This window comes from Silurus aristotelis, assembly GCF_946808225.1.
Source record: "Silurus aristotelis genome assembly, chromosome: 19".
Taxonomy (NCBI): Eukaryota; Metazoa; Chordata; class Actinopteri; order Siluriformes; family Siluridae; genus Silurus; species Silurus aristotelis.
Window position 1 is genome coordinate 11663377 of NC_139592.1, and position 23713 is coordinate 11687089.

General features: G+C 37.9%; 1 protein-coding gene across 2 annotated transcripts; it reads right to left on the minus strand.

Moving 5' to 3' along the window:
• Nucleotides 1-3563: 3563 nt before the first annotated feature.
• rybpa (RING1 and YY1 binding protein a) lies at nucleotides 3564-15853 on the minus strand. Of its 2 annotated transcripts, none has more exons than XM_083521611.1 (5): nucleotides 15633-15853; nucleotides 15032-15157; nucleotides 8407-8913; nucleotides 7685-7777; nucleotides 3564-6022 (listed from the first exon to the last, which is right to left on the minus strand). In XM_083521611.1, exons 1-5 carry the CDS (start codon nucleotides 15656-15658, stop codon nucleotides 5770-5772), a joined length of 1005 nt encoding a protein of 334 aa, XP_083377737.1. In that variant the 5' UTR covers nucleotides 15659-15853; the 3' UTR covers nucleotides 3564-5769. The 2 variants fall into 2 exon arrangements, with proteins under 2 accessions (XP_083377737.1, XP_083377736.1); XM_083521610.1 differs by having other exon boundaries at nucleotides 15225-15734.
• Between the last annotated feature and the right edge of the window lie 7860 nt (nucleotides 15854-23713).

The following is a 23713-nucleotide window of genomic DNA, read 5'->3' on the forward strand; positions in this document are numbered from 1 at the left end:
ACCAAACTTTACACCTTGTATTAGAATGTTGATTGTAAATTCAGGCCTCAATGCAATATGTCTGCAAAAGTGCTTGTCTTTACAAATGTTCATTCAACTAAACAGGCACAAACTCCCAAACACACAGTTAAAGATTTTCTTACAGCTGCAACTGAGAAACTGAAGCAAATTGGCTGCTCATTTACAGCATTTGGCAGACACCCCTATCCAGAGAGACTTAGAACTGATCTTGAGGGTTAAGGGGTTTGCCAAAGGGTGCAGGAGTGGCAGCTTGGTGGTACTGGAATATGAACTCATGATCTGATCAGGACCCAAGCAGCTTAACAATTGATCTATGCATGAAAGTACAAAACCTTTTGGTTGCTTTTCAGTAATCTTACAGTAGGATGACCCCAATGTAGATAGATGTGAGCTAGATCATTTCTTTTTAAAACACTATATACATAGCAAAATTAACATGGCTGTTTTTTATTACCTATCTGTGTTCCTATGGTAAACTTGATTTCCATATTGATTGACAAAAAATAAAATAAAATAAAATAAAATAAATCTCTCTTGCCAATGGCAGAACATTTTGAGTTTACTTATTTTTGAAATTTTGTATTTATTTACTTATATTTGGACGGGAAATTTAGCTGACATCTGCCAACCACACTAGGCAAAAACTGAAGAAAAAAAAACGATGAACCAAATGACTCACCTTCTTCTAAAATAACCAAGTTTGAAATACAAATAATCACAACACCACACACCCAACTACCATTTTGCTTCCCATAAAATAGAGAACATGTCTAGAACAAGTCTAGAAAAAAGAGATAAATATACATCAAGTACCGAAAGCGTTTTTCCTCTTATAGCCACTTACTCAGACTCTTATTTATTTTGTTGACTCTCTTAGACATTTAAGTCATAGTGAGAGAGCCTATTCAACCATTCAGAGGATGAAAAAATAAATTGCTTCTGCGTAATACTTCCACTGATTTTGGTCACGGGACCAAACTGAAATAAAGTAGAGAAAATAGCTGCGTCATAATGATTAAGTAGTACAACAGCAAAATGTACATGCATACTGTAATTTTTTTTTTAGCTAACACGAATAAACACAATCTTTTCAACCAGCCAAAATGAACCCAAATGAAGCTGCTAAAAATATTACTAAACAAGCACTTCTGGCTCTAGTGTCAGTTCTAGAGAATGATTGGTCATTTATTTATTAAGAAAAATGATCAAGTATTACATATATATATATATGCATGAACTCCAAAAATCCACAGTCAGACTGATTGTGTACAAATGGAGGAAATTTAAGACCATTGTTTCCTTCCCCAGTGGCAGACCAACAAACATCACTTCAAAAGCATGACTTGTAATACTAAATGAGGTTACAAAGACACTGAAGTTGGATTTCAAAGGAACTAAAGGCCTTTCCTGTGTGGGCTAATTTGAATCATCAGTGCACAATCAGAGAACACTGAACAACCTTGCAGTGCATAGCAGAGCCGCAAGGGAAAAGCCACTACTCTCCAAAAAAGAACACTGCTGCCTGTCTGAAGTTTGCTAAAGATCATGTAGACAAGCCAGAGGACTACTGAAAATATGTTTTGTAGATGGAACAGGCCAAAATAAAAATTGTGGTTTAAATGTGAAGCATTGTGTTTGTAAAAAAGAAAACACTGCATTTCATTGTAAGAGCCTTATCCCATCTGTAAAACATGGAGATGGTAATATGATACCATCATTGATGGAACAATGAATTTAGAATTATACCGTAGAATTCTAAAGGAAAATATCAGAACCATGGATTATGAACTGAAGAGAAAATATGTCATGCATCAAGACAACGACCAAAAGCACAAAAGATATTCTACCTAAGAATAGTTAATGAGGAACAAAGTTAATGTTTTGGAATGGCCATGTCTTGACCCTAATCCAAAAAGAATCGTCCTGAAGCAAGCGGTTCATGTGACAAAGCCGCCAACATACCAGAGTTTAAACTATTCTCTATTGTGGAATGGGCTAAAAAAATCCTCAAAGCTGTAGTGCAGCCATGGACTGATCAGCAGTTACCAGAAACAGTTACTTGCAGTTATTTTTGCACAAGGGGGTCATATACCACCTATTAAAACTCATGCTTGCTTAATGCCCTAAGATTACTTCTACTGTATGTCTGGCTCCCAGTATATACCCAACTAAAGCTGCTGGGGCACTGAAAGGCCTAGTGAATTTCATGTGCCATAAGATAGTGTCTTCCACAACAAGAGCTCTTTCAACTCTAACTCTACCTAAGGCCTCCAAAATCTGGATGCACACCTATGCCACAGAAGTTTGATCTCAAAAGCTTTTGAAATCGATTTGTGTGTTTGTTTAATCAATCAATAGTTTATCACTGTAACACTACATAGGGTTTGAGAATGGGCTATATAAATGAAATATTTATACCTTAAATGCACTTAGTCCCCCCACGTATACTCTGTATAATCAGCTAAATGGATAATTCATCAGTCAGAGATACAGTATGCCAACTCTCTCTTTTTATCCACTGAGATGTTTAGATGCTGTCACCTCCCCCGCCACTCCTGATGTATTTCCTCAGGTTTGTTGACTGCGGTGTGGCAGGCCATCTCTTATCCCAGAGATCACTCATGTCGATGTTGCCTTCTGAATCTACCTTTTAGTTATGCTCCCATAGATAGTCTTGCTGGAAACCCTAACCCCTCTACAGTGTATTTAAATTTTGTGTAACAAAAGAATACTTAATAATCCTCCTTCTCCCTCATCCCCCTGAGGTAAAAGTGGTCCTGTCGCTTTTTTCTTTCCGGATCTTCCTGATTCATCCCTATATCCTACCTCTGGTCTCTTCAATTGGAGTGCAACTGATGATGGTTCCACACAAACATCCTAAAGATCCATGAAGTTACTATAAGAACTAGGAGAATAGATTTGCACTGTAATTAACAATCTGCTAGAATTTCGTAGAACTACAATTATAATAAACAGTTCTGCATTTAAGCAATATCACTGAACACACACACCTCAATAATGATGGAACTATGAATGAATGGACATTTGGTACAACCCAGATAAAAATAGGGTCTATTTGAGTCTGGCTCCTGTCAAGATTTTTTCCTTATACCATCTCAGGGAGTTTTTCTTTGCCAACATCACCACTGGCTTGTTCATTACTGATAAACTAATAGGCACCACCATTTAAATGTCAAATTCATAACCTATTTATGTCTGAGAAGCTGTTTTGGGACAATGTCTGTTCAATCTACAAATCAAAACACACTGAATGCAATTACCAAGCTATGAGTCTGGGCTGGTAGATAAACAAAGTTGATCTTTCAGTTTGGTGTAAAGCTAATTTCTACAGTGTCAGTGATTCTTTCCCATATAAAACCCACAATTTATACTGTGAATTGCTTCATACATACCATCTCTGCCTATCTCTACTTGCATTTCTCACAGAATGAATATTTCTTGTAGTAAATTGTGATCACATGTTCAGGAAAGAGAAGACATAAAACAAAAGAATTGAAAGCATGAAAGACACACGCACACACAAAAAAAACAAATGCAGTTACTTTATTTGAAATGAAAGCTATGCTACAAGCAGAATTCACCAAGCAGCATTTACTTCAGACTGAGCAGAAATGGGGGAAAAAAAAAACAACAAAAAAAAAACAAGCAGCATTGAGAGAAACATTGTATGCAATAACTGCTATTTTAACACACAACGACTGAAATATGGAGCCAAAAATAACTAAGAAACTGTGCCAGATACTTAATACACCACAGAGAAACATAGTGTTAATCTATATTATGACAAGTATTCCTTATATGTAACCATCTTTACATAGTAAATTAAGGTTACAGATCATACACAAGAACAGAATTGCTTGCACAAAATAAATACACTAATTAAAGACATTTCATCTATAAAGATCACATCGACAGTTTCATAATGCTTTGAGGCAGTAATGAATGGGATGAAATTTTGCTGTTACCTGGCTCACAGCGACTTGATAAAAGAATGTGCCCTTGTGGCATGTAAAAAGCTTGGTAACATTATTTAGCATTAGCATCTACAAGAATGGTTCTGAAACAGATTATATGGTCTTTGATCAATGATAGACTGACGATACATAACATCTATCAATATAAAAATGGCCTTTACTGAAGAGATTCCATTGAACATTATTCTTCGAATGCTGATCGTGTTTCAAATGATTCAATTGTGTTTTCCAATCCAACCATCCGTTCCCTATATTAATGTATACTAGCACCTAGAACAACAGTCATTTAGTATGTTCATGTTTGCAATTCCAGCTTAGCCATCTACTATTTATTTGTTCTTATCACAGTTTATAAATACAATCATTAATTTAACAAATCCAAAAGTACACTTTATCTCTGGGAGGTTCTACGGGTTTTTCCTCACAACTGTGACACCTTCAACTGACATACTGTATAGTGTCAGGATGTGGTTTGGGAATAGTCAGTGTTAGAGAAACATACAGGCCATTTTTTTTTTGTAACAGAGATCTAAGGCTTAAAACATACAGAGGGTTTCAATTTCTACCACTTATAAAATGCTGACTCCACAACATTTGACTCTACAGGTCTCTCTGGGAAAATATTGTGTAAACCATTCATGCATTTCAATACTGTTTTTAAAACTAAAATCTCTGTCACCATCGCCATCTCAACATCAGTTCCGGTACATTAATGGATCAGGGAAAGAAGAAGAAGAAGAAGAAGAAGAAGAAGAAAAAAAAAATAAAAAAGCTCCTTGACATTGACTCCTCAAAGCCTCAAGGAATCCAGTCAAACATTACTGTAAACTTTAGGAGATCTGATTCAAGTTCCATTCCAAAACAGCAAAAACATATAATAAATGTATGATAATTAAAATTTAGCACACCTTTGGCTAACTTGCTAGCATGTAATACTATATGCCTGTACAGAGTTCAGTGGAAATCATGGAAATGTACTATATGGCCAAAACGATGTTGACACCTGACCATCACAATCATATATGCTTGTTAAATATCCCATTCCATATTCAGTCCTTCCTTTGCATTAATAATAATTTCCACTCTTCTGGGAAGGATTTCCATTAGATTTTAGAGCAGGGCTATGGGGATTTGCCCATTTAGCCACAAGAGCAATAGTGAGCTCAGGCACTGTTGTTGGGCTGGAGGCCTGGTATGCGTAGTCGGCGTTCCAATTCACCACGTGTTCATTTGGGTTAAGGTCAGGGCTCTGTGCAGGACACCCAAGTTCTTCCACTGCAACCCTGGCAAACCATGTCCTCATGGACGTCTTGCTAAAACAAGTTAGGGCCTCTTAGTTCCAGTGAAGCTAACACAACGGCATACATGAACATCTTATGGAACTGTGCGCTTCCAACATTTTCTGGCAAACAGTTTGGGGAAGAACCACATACGGGTGTGATGGTCACGTGCCCACAAACATTTGGCCATATAGCATAGCTTTACCCAAGATGTGCTACATCCGCTTCCTCTTGTGCTCCATATGGTCACTGGTGTGACGCAGGTGATACACGCTTTGCGAGTTATGTGTGTGTGGGGGGGGGGGTTGAGGTGGGTGTGTTAAAAACAGTATTGAAACACACAGTACACCGTGCCACAAAATATCAAGATGGAAACGGCGCCCATGCATGATAATGATCCTTCATCCTTTTAAGTGTAAAGGTTCTATCTGTGCATTATCAAGGTGTTTGAGGATTCTTGACTTCCAGCAGCCTTAAAGGAGCTCATTGTGTCCAGCAGTAAGGTCTCTGCGTGGGGTAGAGGCACGGGACGACCCCCTGTCCGTACTCTCTGAACTGGAGCTCAGGTGTTGCTGTTCGGAGCTGCCGCTGCTCGAGGTAGCGGTGGACGAGGACGTCGAAGAGGAGCGCGTCTTCTCCTTAAAGTCTGTGATGATGACTGTAACGTTGCCCACCGTTATGGCCAACTGCTGAGCTGAGCTTCGGTCTATATTCTTCAGTTTAGGCCTGCAGCAAGACAGAACAGCAAAGGTTCAAAAATATACACTGGAGCCTGTTACTTCATTCTGCATTACAGTTTAATATTTAAACTAGGACTCGAACGATTCCTCGAGTACTTCGAATACAAAAAAGCAGCTGCGCGACTTGTGTTCAACCTGACCAAGTCCCGAAACACCACCCCACTGCTGTGCTCCCTCCACTGATGCCTGCCTACAAGGTCAAAAATGGACCAGCACCTTCTTACCTCAGAGACCTCATCACTCCTCGCACTGCACCATGCTGCCAGAGATCCTTCAGCACTGCTCGACTGGTACCACCTTCTCTAAGCGTGAGAGGTAAGTATACTTCAAGGCTCTTCTCTGTTCTGGCACCGAGGTGGTGAAATGAACATCCCCTAGATGTCCGAACAGCGGCGTCACTGGCTATCTTTAAGCAACGAGTGGAGAACTACCTCTTCCTGAAACACTTAAATTACCACTTCTCCCAGTTTGAAGAAAAAAAAAAAAAAAAGAGTTGTAGGCTGGTTTGTAATCTAGCGCACCAGTTTTGATTTATTTATTAATAAAGACTCTGAGCACTTTTGTATGTCGATCTGAATCGATCTGCCATAAATGTAATGTAACTACACAGAGCACTGCGTTTCCCCACAAACCATATTACTGATGTACCACCCGCTTTCCATGCAAAGGCTATTCGCGCAATCTAAGTGGCCAATTCCCCATCTCACCTTCTGCGTTTGCACGCTGTGTGCACACAGGGCTCAGAGTTTACTTACATTTTTCCAAAAAGGAAACTCATTATTTGTTCTTTTTAAGAGACCCGTTTTATTTTATTGTATTTTTAGTATTGCTCTTTAATAAAGAGTTAAAGCCATTCTTATCCGATTACACGATTAATCGATGGACAAATCGGTAGAATACTCTATTACTAAAATAATCGATAGCTGCATCCCGAATATTAACTGGTTGAAGAAAACACCACTGCAACCGCTAAAACAATTCTTATTGTAGTTTGCCAATTTTTATTTTGTAATCTGATGGATCCTCTTATGGCTCATCACAGCAGTTATCAAGTGATGCCAAAGCTACAGACACAGTTAAGGTACAAAGTCTAAAATATCATTTCTGAAAAACAGGGAATAGGCAAGCGTAAAATTCGAAGTGAAGGCAACTCCTCCTTGTGTTTCAAAGGCAAGCTTTCAGGTCAGACTGCAGGCTGGCATGTCTCGAGATAATCTATTTGACATTTTCCAGGGCACATAATATGTGACCAACATTCAGACATAAGCTCCCTTGGCAAAATCGCAGTGGCATACACAACGGCAGTATGTTGTGCATCTGGATAAATATAGCTGCCCATAAAACTAGATCACGAGTTGTTGGTCAGACACTGAGATTGCCTCACAACACTCCTACATTCCAGAATGAACTGTAAGATGCTTAGGGTGAAATCTCTGGGTGACTTATTTGACAAACATGATGAAACACTGGGACACCCTGACTGGCCTACAAACTCACTGGACCTCAACTGGAACAGGAAGATAATCACTAGTAGAGGCCCATGAATTCTAGCAGACGCAATACAGGCATGCACCCATCATACTGTCCATCATATGGAATAGCAGTAAACAGACAAATATCATTGGGATTATTGGAATCATTAACTTACCTGGAAATAATCGATTTGTTGCCCTTAGTGGCCGATTTCCCGGATTTCATGCTGCTTCTTTCACTAGGGGGACCTTTATTAAGGATCTTGGGTCTGAGAATAAGAAGGATAATCTGAATTAGAGAATAAAATAGCAGTGGGGATTTATTAGGTTAATAAAGATATCAGTGCTGTACAAGGCTTCCCACACAAGCATGCTTGGCCTATAGATGATATAACACAACACACCATCTTGTTTTGTGTATTTTAACATTGTGTAATGGTGGCTTGCAACGCAATTAAACGATTATTTAGGTGACCAAGTTATCATCAGAGGATTACAAGTAAATCAGATTGCTGACACAGGTAACAAAGCTTAATCCAGAAAGGCTGCTACCATCACTGGTTATTTGAATTGTGCCAAGGGACGCAAAAATCGTTTAGGGCACAAAAGGTTATTACCCTGGCACTGACCACTGATTCAAATCTAGAGATGGCCAAGATGTCTGCTTCAATGACACAGTTCCTAGCTGCATTCTGTGGCTTGCTCTTCTGGAAGATCATTTGAAAAATGTATTAAGGAAATTATACTTTTGTACTGGATCATAACAGATTGAGAAATTTTTTTCCATTTGAACCACACATTTTGAGTTCCTGAAGGGTGCCGTTTATTTTGGATTAAATTATTTATTTTAAAATTATTTGCTGCATTTGTAACTCTTGTAGCTCTAAATCCCACTTACTTTATCTTCTTAGCAGTGGGCTTTTTGTTGGAACCAGGCACCTTCTCCCTCTCTTTGTGCTTGTCCACCATTGCCTTCTCTACTTTGACCTTCTTTACGTCCTCCTTCTCGGCCGCTTGTGTCCCGGACGCGCCTGTGTGAAGCTCCTTTTCCATGGGTGGCCTTTGTGAATGAACCTTATCCATAAGTTCTCTGTGCAGTTCCGGATTTAGAACAGCTCGCTCAGGCCTCCGTTCCTCTGGCGTTGGTACTAGTGGATGTTTGTCCAATCCGATGCGCTCCGGTCTCCTTTCCTTATGTGAATGTCCCCTGTCTAAGTGACTGGTGTCTGGGCCCAGTCTGTCTGAGTCCGAGTTGTCCACGCTTGGCCTGTCCGAATCAGAATTGTCTATGTCGTAGTGGTCGTCTCGCTCTGTGCGCTCCCTTCTGTCTTTCTTAGCAGGTGGAGGTGTGGCGTACTGCTGCGCTACTTGTTGCGCCACGAGCTGCGAGTTTAGACGAGGTTTTCTAGAAAGGGAATAAAATACATGCTTGGTTTATTTATTTATTTATTTTTTACATTAAACTGTCAGATATTAAACTGAATTCATCATATACATCATTTGTTTGTATAATGTGGAATAAGCGTTAATCGGACATCATGCTGCAAAAACAAACCTCATATTTAATTATCACTTTGCAGATTAGCAGGTCACCTATGAGGAATGAGCATGTACTCAGCATTTGAGATCATACAGTTTTTAGTATGATATCAACTATTCTCTGGAGAACAGCTGGAACTATAAACATATAATCTAGTCTGATGTGTATATAAAAAGTGGCATCACCATCAGCAGAGAGACAGGGTGGAATTAGAGCCACAGGAAGCATAAAGGCCAATTAAAAGCACCACACAAGTCAGAAATAGGTCTTCACTGAACAGGCTAAAAAGGCCACCATCAACCACGCCAGGGTTACAAAGCTGAACCCTACAGCTTCAGGGTTTATAGAACAGTAAATATAGAGAGTTAATGTAAAGAAACTTCTTTTAAGCACCAACTACAGTTATTAAAACACAAAGCACAATGTGGGGGAAAAACATGAGCCTGGAAGGGAATTCCCAGCATCCTTTAAATAGGTTTCAACAGTAGAAAGCTAGCTGATGTACAATAGCTACTTTTCATCAAAAATAGCAAGAGTAACTAATAACACGTCTTTAATTTGTGATGAAGATAATCAACTTAGATAGCAAGAAAGAGGCAAACAAAGACACAGGATAAACTACAGTAAATCCTGAGGATAAAAAAAGACATGCAAGCATGATCTATATTTATCAATGAATCCATTTTAGAAACTATAAATAGCCTGGCCAAGATACTGAAAGAAAAAGAAGTAGAGGGGATGCATGTGGTTTATTGTCAGCACTTTTGAAAAACCTGATCCAACCTATACAATATATAAACCTACATGGTGCTGCAAGCTGTATTCCAGTGTGGTGAAATGACCACGCGTCTTCCTATGGGCTTCCCTTCGAGAATATTCAGCCAAAAATATATAGCATGGAATCTCTATTTGCTAATCACAATATAACTGTACGACGATATATAGGTACATTAACGGGCCCTAAACCTGAGGATCTGTAAACCATTATAACTGAGCCAGGATTTTATTAATGAATTTTCTTTCTTCAGGTTTTATGAAATCACATGTGATGGTTTTAACTGTAGTTTACAAAAAAGAAAAATCATGTACCTAAATGTTTAATAAAACAATTATAAAAAAATAACGTAATACAAATATTTGCTCAGGATTTTCTTCATATTGTCTTCTGATTTATCAACAGTATTTTAAAGGGTTTTTTCTTGTTTAAAATAAAATAGCTTTCTTCAGGCGATTATTAATAGCCTAATGGAAAATCCAAATATCTTGACATTTTTATTTCCTTCACGATAAAAACAGTGACCCCCCCACAAAGACTTTTAAGGTGCAGGAGAAAGATGTAAATTATGAGTCAGAGCTGGGAAGAGCAGCAGCAGCCTCTGAGAAATGTAAAAATAACCCCATCTTTTTTTAATGCAGTTGGGTAATTATAAAACTCTACTTGTCAAATATTATTGAGTATAATTCATTTCTGCCACCAAAAAATTGTTATAACATGATTCTCTCAGGACTGTAGCCAACAGGTTTAGACGAGGCGACAGAATACTTTTGCCACTTCTGAATCAGTGTGTGTGTGTATGTATGTATATATATATTATATATATATACATATACATACACACACACACACACACACACACACACACACACTAAATTGTTTTCTTTATGTTCTGTTTGAATTCCTGCTGCAAAAACTGCAACAGTCTCTGTTTCAGGCTCAGGATTTCACTGATTCATTGTCACAAAAAAGGCTGAATGGAAAGGAGTCACCGATTTGTTGTTAAGCAATTCCAAAAACACTGTTTTGCCAACAACACTAGAGACTCCTCTCCTTTGCTCACATACATCATATTTATTCCTTTATTTGTTTTTTCCATTCTACACAGCAAAAGGATCATGTTTTACTGTGTATTGCCCCAGCTTCTGTCTGATCACACGTCCACACTATTCACACAAATTCCTGGCTATTTATTTCAGTTTTCTAGGCTCGTGTGTGTGTCCTTGGTTTTTGTTGTACATTTAAAGACACTTTGTAGTGCAATGTAGCTCGATTTTCCACAGTGTTTTAATCAAAGGTTACCTAGTTTCCATTTTGCTCATGCTATTTCTAGTTCTGGTCCCCAGTCCCTTGTACAGTTATGGGATTTGACCTCAGTCTGTTTGCATTCTGATTCAAAATGTGGATTTGTGCAAGCAAAGAGCAACAAGGTTATATATATATATATATATATAAATAAATAAATATAAACCTTTTCTATATGTGGCTCTTTCCCAAACTGTTACTACAAAGCTGGAGTCGTTCAATTGTACAGGACATCTTTAGATGCTCTATAATAATTTTTTGCATTCACTTGAACTTCGAACCTCAAACCTGTTCCAGCATGGCAATGCCTCTGTGCACAAAGTGAGCTCTTTAAAGATCTGCTTTACATGCTTTGAAGAGGAGAATCTTGAATGGCCTGCTATAGAGCTCTGATCTCATCCCTACTGAACACCTTTGGAATGAATTGGAAAGCTGACTGCACCCCAGGCCTCCTCACCTACATCAGTACCTGCCTTTCGCATTTACCGTTGTGGATGATGAACACAAATATCCATAAGCACACTCCAAAATTCACATACCATACTTATAACCAGGTGACCCAATACATTTGGAAATATAGTGTGCATATACATGTGTGTGTGTCTGTGGTACTTGAATTATACAAGTACAATTTGTTTTGTACTTTTGATCGTTGTATAACTAAAGCCCTGTAATGGAATCGAACGCCACACATTCAATTCCAATCCTAGGATTGATCTTGGCATTGTGAAGCGGTAATGATACTCACTGTGCTCTTGGGCTGCACATGATTTAATCAAGTTCATTTAATGTTGCAGTTTGTATTTCGTCCTGTCAGTGCCAATATCCTCGTGAGGGTTTAAAATGAAATCTGATCATGTTAATATTACATGAATTGATCACACTCACGTTGCACAATTCAAATGTTATATATGCTATACATAATATTTCTGCTATACATACAGAAGACCACATATTTTATTTTCCTCTGTGTGAATAAGTTATTACAATAATTCATAGAACATTATGCAAGCAGGGACGCACACAGCTAATGTGGTGTCTGGCAACATTTTAGATTTCCCTAAATATGTATTTAGGTATATGCGATGCTACCAGCATTAACACCAAAGCTTGCAATACACGCATGTTAACAAAAAATAAAAAACATCCACCCACCCACACACACACAGAGGTCTTGCTGCAGTCACAGCACACTAAGTGTATTTTGTCGAGCTAATGAACTTCACCTAATTGCATACAGCAGTAACACATTTGTACTAATAATGGTCAGTGCACACATTTTCCTTGCACTTAACATAAAGAATAGACTGTAGAATAAATGATTATTACACCTAGGTTTCTTGAAGGAATTCCTTTTTTTTCCCCTTGCTCATTTTAACAGTACCACAGTTTTTGCAAGACAGCACCAGGTCCAATACTTATATTCAATATTGGATAGCACAGCTTTTTAGGAGGCTGGGGTCATAGCGCAGGGTCAGCCATGCAGAGCAGAGCAGAGAGGGTTAAGGGCCTTGCTTAAAGCCCCAATAGAGGCAGATTGGCAATACTGGGGCTTAAACCCTCTGACTTTATCATTTTATTTATATATATATATATATATATATATATATATATATATATATATATATATATATATATATATGGAACATCAATGCATTTACGGCATTTAGCAGATGCCCTTATCCAGAGCGAATGCAATCAGCTACACTCCATGTGTCCAAGAGTATTCCATTGATCTTCTAAATACATCACTGTCTACTGCAAATCTCGGACCTCAAACACTCTTCGTCAATGGGTCTCATTCCTTCTGTGTTGGGCTGCAACTCCTCATATATTTCACAACCCCCACCCTCTGCACAGCCTCTAAATCAGAACTACAGCAACATCCATTTCTACACACAGGGGACACAATAAAAACCCTTTGGCTGAGTGCACTGCCTCAACTCACAGCCACTCTCTTTTAGGTCATAATGACAATGTGATAAACTCTGACAATGGGCCTCGTTTATAAAGCTAGATGTGGACGTGTTTTTTTTTAAATCTTTATATCTTACATCGCTCCCGAGGGTGTATACATTTATGCATAAGAAAAATGGTTTTGTTTGTGCAGGCCTTTACAATTTTTTACCATCAATTTAAGTATATGGGGGAAACAAAAAACTAAGCCAACACAAAAACCATTTATTAAAACGAATAATACTAAACATTCGATTTTGACAGAGGAAATGGTGGCATATAAACAGAGGATGAATAAATGTGTGTTCAAAGCCATAAACCAAACAAATGCTTCAGCTGGTGAAATACACACATTATTATTAACAATACAGCCAAATGTGTGTGGACGCTTGACCATCACATCCATATGTAAAATATAGTTTCTTCAAACACACTGAACACCATCGAGATGACCTGGAATACTGACTGCACTACATCTAATGCTAATTGCCATGTTCTCCGAAATCTAGCGAGACTCTCTTTTCAAGAAAAGTGGTTCAAAACAGCGAAAAGAGGAAGAACTCTGAAATAATGTTTAAAAAATATCCACATATGGTTGTGATGATCATTGGCCGTATAGTGTCTTGTGTTCTTTTGTTAATTAGGTTACTGTTGTGCTGTGGTAGCTGCTTCAGCTCACAGCAGCGAGTTATAGCTCCTAATCTGTAATTTCCCAGCAGCAATCAAGTCTGTGCTTTGTTTCAGGGCCATTAGTTTGAAAATATGTTCTGCAACACTGACAAGGTACTTAGCTGTGTTACATACTCTGTTTTCGCAGCAAATTTTTTGTCTCTAAAAATCAAAGGTGTTGAAAATGTAGGGCAATAACACAGTACCCTTGGTGGAGAATTACTTTAAAATGAAAAGCAATCGATCAACCAATATAATCTAATAATCTCTCACTTGAATGTTTTTGTCAGGTTTTTCTGGTGTTGTTGATGACCCCTGCCTTACCGAAAGAAAAAAAAAAGAAAAAATTTAATTAAATTTAAAAAAGGAGGATGTAACATACTTTGTCATGTCATAAAAGGTCTGGGGTTTCCTAACCAAACCAGACACTGCTACACTACAAAACATGGATAAAAAAGGAACAGGAACAGAAAACACTCTGTGTGCGTTCCTGACTATGTGTGGAACAGAAATATCAAGCAAGGGTTATATACTGTACTATATTGTGTAACCGTAGCCGTGACACGGAAACGCTACTCTCACTCGACTCGCTCGTCCTGTCATGTCATTACGGCGCACTTCGAGTTCATCTCGCACAGCTCAGTACAAACCAGACAGCTCTTTAACTCCCGTGAAATCGATGCTAAACCGACGTTCATGTGAACATTTCAACCTGCTGCAGATCATCCACACTAAAACAAAAGTACTAACGTACGCAAAGAGATTTGGCGTGCTTGTGCGTGGCAGCAGATGTCCTGGATATATGTGTGTTTGTGAGTCAGAATCAGGTGGCTTTCATTCTGCACTGGCATGCCTGAACAAATCGATACGGCATGCTCTGAGAACATCTAACCGTTCCATGATGTTATCCCCCTCCTCCTCAGTTCCACGAGGGACATTTACTGCAGATAAAGCACTCCGTCTACCTTGTGTTTCTGTGGAGATGCTTCCACTAGACTGCTCTAAAACAGTGTGTGTGTTTGTGTGTATAAATGTTATCTATATCTGGTCTGGAAGGATTTTCACTGTGTCCTAAGGGAATGCTCAAAGGACACCTTTGACGTGATTTATAGTCTTGCAGGATTGAAATAATCGATAAAAAGATCCATAGGACAAACAAAAATGATCATGTACAGGGATCATATGAAGAGTTAAGATGAATGCCCTCATATTTCTCACACACACGAACATGTTTGAAGCTGAAAGAGAGGCACAGAGCTGCTCAATAGGAAAGTTTACCTTGTGGACGTGCCTTTGCGCACATCACACATGCTGCATTTGAACGCCTCGGCGCTGTTGCGGAACGTGCAGACACTACAGTCCCAAAATCCGTCGTCTGCACAGGGCTTGGCGTGTCTTTTTGGCCTGCGGGATTCAAAAGAGGATTTTTTGCATGTCATATTGCACGGCTTGATGCAATCGTGTCACTCACCTACGCGTGCTCCTGATCAGTATGACAGTCATGCACCGACATGAATTCAGTATAAAGAAAAGTAGCCCGATTAAAGCACTGCTAGAACACAACAGGGACGACTAATAACTGCATTGTGCCATCGGAAGTTCGTGCATGTCGAGGACACGAGCAACGACTAAAAAAAGCACAAAGTACATAGGAGAAGCCTCGTCTCCTGAATTCCTTTGTCTAAATCTGGAAAGCAGGGAATAAGGATCCGCCATTGCTGCGCTTTTCTCTTCCCCCCTCTCTCTCTCTCTCTCTCTCTCTCTCTCTTTCTTTACATGCTCAGCAACAAAAAAAACGTTTCCATTTCAACTCGTCGAAAATCGAGTCCTCGAGCAGGCATATTGCAAAATGCATCGGAAAGACTGTTCGAGGAAATACCTGGATGGGCTTTTCTTGTCGCCCATAATGGGAGAAGCGCGGTGTTCCTGCAGTAATTTACAGTGTGGCGCTTCCACACGCAGCCAGACTCGCCGCTGTAGCACACAGAGCTCAGCCCGCTGCGGCGCCAGGCGGCCACGCGTCACGTGACCAGCGCCTCGGCCAATCCGTGGTCTCCCGCGTTAAAAGTCCACGGGTTTTGAGAAAAATGGAGGAGAAACGAGTAAACGAGTTCCGAGCACTGGGTTCACCGTGGAGGGAGGGAGGGAGGGAAGAAAAGAAAAGAATGAAGAGAGAAGGGAAAAAAACAGAAAAGGAGGAAATAATGATGGAAGAAGGAAGAAAAATGGAAAAAGCAAGAAAGAATTAAGAAAAAGAAGGAATAAAAAAAGGAAAAAAGCAAGAAAGAATTTAGAAGAAAGTAAATAATGAAGAGAGAAGGGAAAAAATAGGAAAGGAGGAAATAATGAAAAAAGAAGGAAATAATGATGAAAGAAGGAAGAAAAATAAGAAAAAAGCAAAAAATAATTAAGAAAAAGCAAGAAAGAATTAAGAAAAAGAAGGAAAGAATGAAAAAGGAGGAAGAAAAAAAGGAAAAAAACATGAAAGAATTAAGAAAAAGAAGAAAAGAATGAAAAAGAAAAAAGAATGAAAAAGAAGGAAGAAAAAAAGAAAAAAAATCAAGAAATAATTAAGAAAAAGAATGAAAGAATGGAAAAGAAGGAAAGAATGATAAAGAAGGAAGGAAAAAAGCAAGAAAGAATTAAGAAGAAAGTAAATAATGAGAGAAGGGAAAAAATAGGAAAGGAGGAAAGAATAAAAAAAGAAGGAAATAATGATGAAAGAAGGAAGAAAAATGGAAAAAAGCAAAAAAAGAATTAAGAAAAAGAAGGAAAGAATGAAAAAGAAGGAAGAAAAAATGGAAAAAAGAAAGTATTAAGAATAAAGAAAAAGAAAGAAAGAAAGAAAGAAAGAAAGAAAGAAAGAAAAAAGAGAAAGAAAGAAAGTAAATAATGACGAGAGACGGGAAAAAATAGGAAAGGAGGAAAAATTGAAAAAAGGAGGAACAAATGAAAAAGGAGGAAGAAAAAAATGGAAAAAAGCAAGAAAAAATTAAGAAAGAAAGAAAGAAAGAAAGAAAGAAAGAAAATAATGTCTTCTGTTTGAAGGCACTTATATAAGTAACAGGAAAGATAATGGGAGTCAGTGGGGGGCCGTCAGGGCCAGCAAAACCTTCTCTGCTGCAAATCCTTCTCTGCTGGCCTAAACACTATCAGAAGCACTGACCTACATTTTCAACCTAAATTATATTATTTGTTCCATGAAATTCTATTAATTTATTCCCAACAGTTTATTCTCTTCATTTCGTAGCGTTTCTTTTGGCTGCACTGCTTCCAGTACGTGTAAAGATGTTAGATTTTTTTTGTCCAATCAGATTTCATCCTCTATGTGCTGCCATGCCAATCTAATCTGCCCAGAGCCTTCAAAGTCTGTTCTGGTGGCCTTTTTTTTTTTGTTTTACCATTGTCTTCTTAAGAAATAGCTCTGTTTCTTTAAAAAATATAAAAACTGGAAGAGTCTGTGTGTCTATTGCCTTAACACACATTGAAGAAAATGTTTTAACTGTCCAAAATAGCACAGAAGGAGAATTGAATAAGTTATTTGCATCTTGGGATCAGAAAGTCTCCAAAACTACAATCCCAAGTGACCTACATCACAAGTTGTTTGGAAAGGTATCAAGAAAAGCCTTTAGTTTGGTAAACACTACAGGAACTTCGAATGGGTTTGGGTTGTTTGGTCATATGAAACCAAAATAGAACATTTTGTCAATAAACACTAGAGGTGGGTTTGGCACACACAAACAAAAAACCATATGGAAAAGTATCTCATGTAAACGGTTTAATTTAGTGGTGGCTCTTAAATATACTTTATTGGGGCTGTTTTTCTGCCAGATGACTTGTACCTTTTTTTAGTGTATGGCATCATGGACTCTATATAAATATTAACAATTTAAAACAAAAACCTGACTAACTCTGTCAGAAAGCTTAAAATGGGCCATAGATGGTTTAGGGCAATGATCCAAAACATAACCAAATGACAACAAAATTAAGGTTTTCCCATGGCCACCCCAGTCACCTGCCTACCCCAGTTCCCTGCCTAGAATTCCATACAAAACATGTGGGTGAACTAAAAAGAAGATTTAAAGGATCTGGAGAGATTCTTTATAGAGGGATTGCATTGCGAGGAAATGTTTAGAGCTGTTATCTTGGCAGAGGAAGGTAGCACAACATATCTAATATACTAATATACTATAGTATATTACGGTAGCACCGGAATATACTATTACGGTGCAATAATTGTGCATTTATATATGGTGGCATATATATATATATATATATATATATATATATATATATATATATATATATATATATATATATATATATATATAATCTAAAGTTACATCATGCATGGCTAAAGTTTATAATTTTTTTACTTAAATGCCATTTTTGTGCAAAACATTAGATCAGAGGCTGTCATAAGTGATACATTGTTAATTAGGTGAAGGTTTCAGATTCAATTTTTCAATGTCACTGTCAATTATGTGTTAATTTTTTAAGTAGTGAAAACAAACACTTGCTTTTTGTCATGTAATGAAGGGATGGTGGATGAAACTGCTGTTTTAATTATTGCGCAAACAGACAAACACAAATGAAAACCAGACATGAAATAACCAAATACATGACCAAAACCCCAAACCTAAATGTGTGAGCATGAACATTAATGACAATAGCCATGGAAAGACAATAAAGTGATACCGAGTGTGGTGCATGGTCAGTCTTTATACATGCTAATTATTAGTGAATGTGAATCAGGTGCAAAAACGTGAAATGGTGCAGTGACTTTTGGAGTACACTTTCCTGTGGCATAAGCTTAATAGAATCACTCCATAATTTATGTCTCTTGACAGACAAATGTCCGTTTTGAGGGTCTTGGACAACCAGGAAATGTCCACAGGGGGAACAAAGTTTAAAGTGTTGCCCAAAGGGGAAGCGATGCTCTTTGCAAAGCAAAAGGGGGAGCAGTGCATTCTACATAATCTGGGGGGAGCAACATATGCTGCAAAGCAAGTAGGAAACATAAAGTTAACCGTAGCTGAGCAGGAAAGCAAAGCAACATCCTCAGCCAAGCAGGAAAGCAAAACGATGTCCTCAGCCGAACAGGAAGGCAGAGTGATATCTGAAGTGAAGCTGAGAGTCACATAGCGTTCAAGGCAGAACAAGCAGGCAGAGTGAGCTAGGAGACAAATTGATGTCCTCAGCATGCCAAGGAATAAGTGGAACATCCTCAGCAGAGCTGGTGAGCAGATCAGTGCACTCAGCACACAGTGTCACATAGATATTAAAGTAGAATTTGCTCATGGGATTGTTTAACATTGATACACTCTTTGTAATTTGTAAAATAATCATTTGAGAGGTCAGTCTTGTGCTTATCTTAGGCATCTCTGCTGCTGGATGCTGGATTTAAATGAAGAGGAAAGAAATTATTCAAGCACATCTTTGAATAGAAGCAAACAATTTAAATAGAATGCTATAAAATAACTATTATTGTTCCAAATTACTCTTTTATAACGAATGTAATGGATCCTAAACATGATCAAATTACATACACTATACCTGGTTTATACCTCACAGTCGCAAAATATGCATGAAAATATTTTAATATTTTTAAATGATTTACACTTAAACATCATTCATTTTTATGGTTTATTCTGTCTTGGTTTAATCAATATCTTAATTTAGCCGTAACTGCAGTTATGGGCGATTTAACTATTTCCCGTCTTCGATGAAAATTTTTTTTAATTGACTAACTTTGGTCATTATAAGATGTACTGTCAACTCACTGTGTGCATCCTGTTTGATAAATTACGGGGTTTTTTTTTTCAGCTTTGTCATCTCGACATACATATACCTTATATGCTAATAACACTCATATGAATATTCTCTAAATGTAAACTTTTCTAGGATTCCTCATTAAAACAAAACTATTTGTAACTTGAATGATTGTAAGATATATGGTCACCTTTAAAAATGATATTTAAGCAAATTACCTGTCATCTAGAGGTTTATTTTACTTTGCTAGGAATATCCTTTGCAAATAAGGTGAAACGTTGCACTAACACAGTCGACTGTATATGAAAGTTATCTACATTTAAAACAATTGTGTACATGAAGTAAAATGTGCATTTTCATAACTATGATAAATTTTTACTGTGTAAGAGACCTCGTCTGTGTTACATCGTTCCACATTTTTGACTCCGGTTTGGGACAATCAGTAAATTACACCCGTAATTACGAACATAAAGGTATGTTTAAAAAAAAAAAAAAAAGATTATTTACACTTAACTTTACTAGTGTAATTTCTTTGTAAAATTGTTGATGTCTCTGGTTTTCTCTCTTTTTTTGACTTTTAGCTATGTGAGTTTTGGAAATGGCATTATTCCAACATTTTTGACTCCAACTTGACTCCAACTTTTTTGGGACAATCACTTAAATGCAGTGCTTCAAGTTCCAGATCAGGAGGAAGTGCAAATTGATTAGCGTACCATGCGATGATATTACATTGTTACTTTAATAATGTGAAAATAATGTTTAATGTTGCAACGTTACAGTTTTATGTTTAATGTTAGATTTGGTTTATTGTTGATCCCTGTTATTTGTTGGCTCACAGGTTTTGAACAATTGCTTCAATTTAAGTACTGCATTATGTCCAGCTGCTTGCTTGTTTTGACTCCGAAAGCAATGGTAAACCAACAATAAATGTTTGAAAATTAAAAAAGTGTCCATTTGACCATTTATTTAATAGAATTAAGGTAATAAAAGTTAGTTATATAAAATTAGTAATAATAAGTTATGGGAAAAGAGTACATATAGAGTATATATATATATATATATATATATATATATATATATATATATATATATATATATATATATATATATATATATATATACAGTGGGTACGGAAAGTATTCAGACCCCCTTAAATTTTTCACTTTTTGTTATATTGCAGCCATTTGCTAAAATCATTTAAGTTCATTTATTTTCCTCATGAATGTACACACAGCTCCCCATACTGACAGAAAAACACAGAATTGTTGACCTTTTTGCAGATTTATTAAAAAAGAAAAACTGAAATATCACATGGTCCTAAGTATTCAGACCCTTTGCTGTGACACTCAAATATTTAACTCAGGTGCTCTCCATTTCTTCTGATCATCCTTGAGATGGTTCTACACCTTCATTTGAGTCCAGAAATTTTTGATTATACTGATTGGACTTGATTGGGAAAGCCACACACCTGTTTATATAAGACCTTACAGATCACAATGCATGTCAGAGCAAATGAGAATCATTAATGTCAAAGGAACTGCCTGAAGAGCTCAGAGACAGAATTGTGGCAAGGCACAGATCTGGCCAAGGTTCCAAAAATTTTTTTGCTGCACTTAAGGTTCCTAAGAGCACAGTGGCCTCCATAATCCTCAAATGGAAGATGTTTGGGACGACCAGAACCATTCCTAGAGCTGGCCGTCCGGCCAAACTGAGCTATCGGGGGAGAAGAGCCTTGGTGAGAGAGGTAAAGAAGAACCCAAAGATCACTGTGGCTGAGCTCCAGAGATGCAGTCGGGAGATGGAAGAAAGTTGTAGAAAGTCAACCATCACTGCAGCCCTTCACCAGTGGGGCTTTATAGCAGAGTGGCCCGACGGAAGCCTCTCCTCAGTGCAGGACACATGAAAACCCGCATGGAGTTCTCCAAGATGGTTAGAAATAAGATTCTCTGGTCTGATGAGACCAAGATAGAACTTTTTGGCCTTAATTCTAAGCGGTATGTGTGGAGAAAACCAGGCACTGCTCATCACCTGTCCAGTATAGTCCCAACAATGAAGCATGGTGGTGGCAGCATCATGCTGTGGGGGTGTTTTTCAGCTGCAGGGACAGGACGACTGGTTGCAATCAAGGGAAAGATGAATGCGGCCAAGCACAGGGATATCCTGGACGAAAACCTTCTCCAGAGTGCTCTGGACCTCAGACTGGGCTGAAGGTTTACTTTCCAACAAGACAATGACCCTAAGCACACAGCTAAAATAACGATGGAGTGGCTTCACAACAACTCCGTGACTGTTCTTGAATGGCCCAGCCAGAGCCCTGACTTAAACCCAATTGAGCATCTCTGGAGAGACCTAAAAATAGCTGTCCACCAACGTTTACCGTCCAACCTGACAGAACTGGAGAGGATCTGCAAGGAGGAATGGCAAAGGATCCCTGAATCCAGGTGTGAAAGACTTGTTGCAGCCTTCCCAAAAAGACTCATGGCTGTATTAGATCAAAAGGGGGCTTCTACTAAATACTGAGCAAAGGGTCTGAATACTTAGGACCATGTGATATTTCAGTTTTTCTTTTTTAATAAATCTGCAACAGTGTCAACAATTCTGTGTTTTTCTGTCAATATAGGGTGCTGTGTGTACATTCATGAGGAAAAGAAATGAACTTAAATGATTTTAGCAAATGGCTGCAAAATAAAAAAGAGTGAAAAATTTAAGGGGGTCTGAATACTTTCCGTACCCACTGTATATATATATATATATATATATATATATATATATATATATATATATATATATATATATATATATATATATATATGGGGTGCTTCGATCAGGATCTTTGGAGCCGATCACAGATCACCGATCCCCATTCACTGGAAGCTATATCCTCCGATACCGTTGCCAATCACAGATTACTATTTGACTTTAAGTCTATTTGAAGACTTCTATTTATATATTTATCTATTCATGTATTTATGCTATGTGATAAATAACATCAAAAAGCATCAAGTTCAAAAATGGAGAAAATTAAGTTGTAGTTAGGTACCCTAACTGATGTTTTAATTTACTTGTATTAATGACACAATTGTTTCTGGTTGTTTTAAGTGTATGGACTTTGATTTTATTAGAAAAACAATTTATAATTGAAGATTAATAAAGAACACAAAAAAAAGTATAAGTCTCTTTGTTTATTGCGCCACCACCTGTCATGTCTATATTCCCCACTAGAGGGCCGCCCCCCACGTGTATAACGTAAATCCAAGTAGGACGTGAGTCGCCGGAACCCTTCGTCTTCCATATTAGACAGCGGCTAATGATCAAGGCATATGAATTCCATTATTTTGTCTGATATTTCTTTATGCTTCTTACTGTCCTTGCAGTAGGATTGCTGTCTTTGAAACATGTCTGTTACCGCTTCTGAGTGAGTCGCACTCCAGTTGCTGAACTGTCCAGCTATTTTTTCAGCGCTAGCCAACTTTAAAAACTGCTCATACTCCTTTATGCGATTAACCTTCAATGTCTGATAAAGTTGGTGGTGTTTTGGCTGCTTCCTGCCTCGTGGAATTTTCTTGGTACACGTTGCAGATTGTTGCACACGTTGCAGGTTGCTTTGGGAAGTTTCATCAGCGATCTATATGAAGGCCAAAAGGGCCGATCAGATGGCGATCAGATTTCCACTTAGGAAATAGATAGGGACCAGAAACGTTTTCGTAAGTCGATTATTTGTAAGTCGAGAAGAGTGTAACTCTCTGATGCGTTCCGAGGAACCCCGAGATAGGTATACCAATCGATAAATGATACATATTTTTTAAGATAAATGCAGTCAATGCTAAATTTATATTACAAAGATGAATATCATTTGTTTTACTTTCCTTAATGTCCACCAGCTGGGGCACTACTTTTGCATTTTCAAATGTTTTCAGATGTTGAGATTTTTTATGAGTTTCTCAGTAGCTCCTTGTTCAATAACCTCAACTGACTGTATAAGACTGTAGAAAGGACATTTATTGTATTCTCACATTCCAGTGCTCATGTTAGTTCTCACTCTCCAGTGTTTTTATTGTTTTAAAGACTACATTCACACTCTTGATAATGAGGATGGGTTTCCCTTTTGAGTCTGGTTCCTCTTGAGGTTTCTTTCTCATAACATCTAAGGGACTTCAACACCGATGGAACCATAACGAATGGACATTC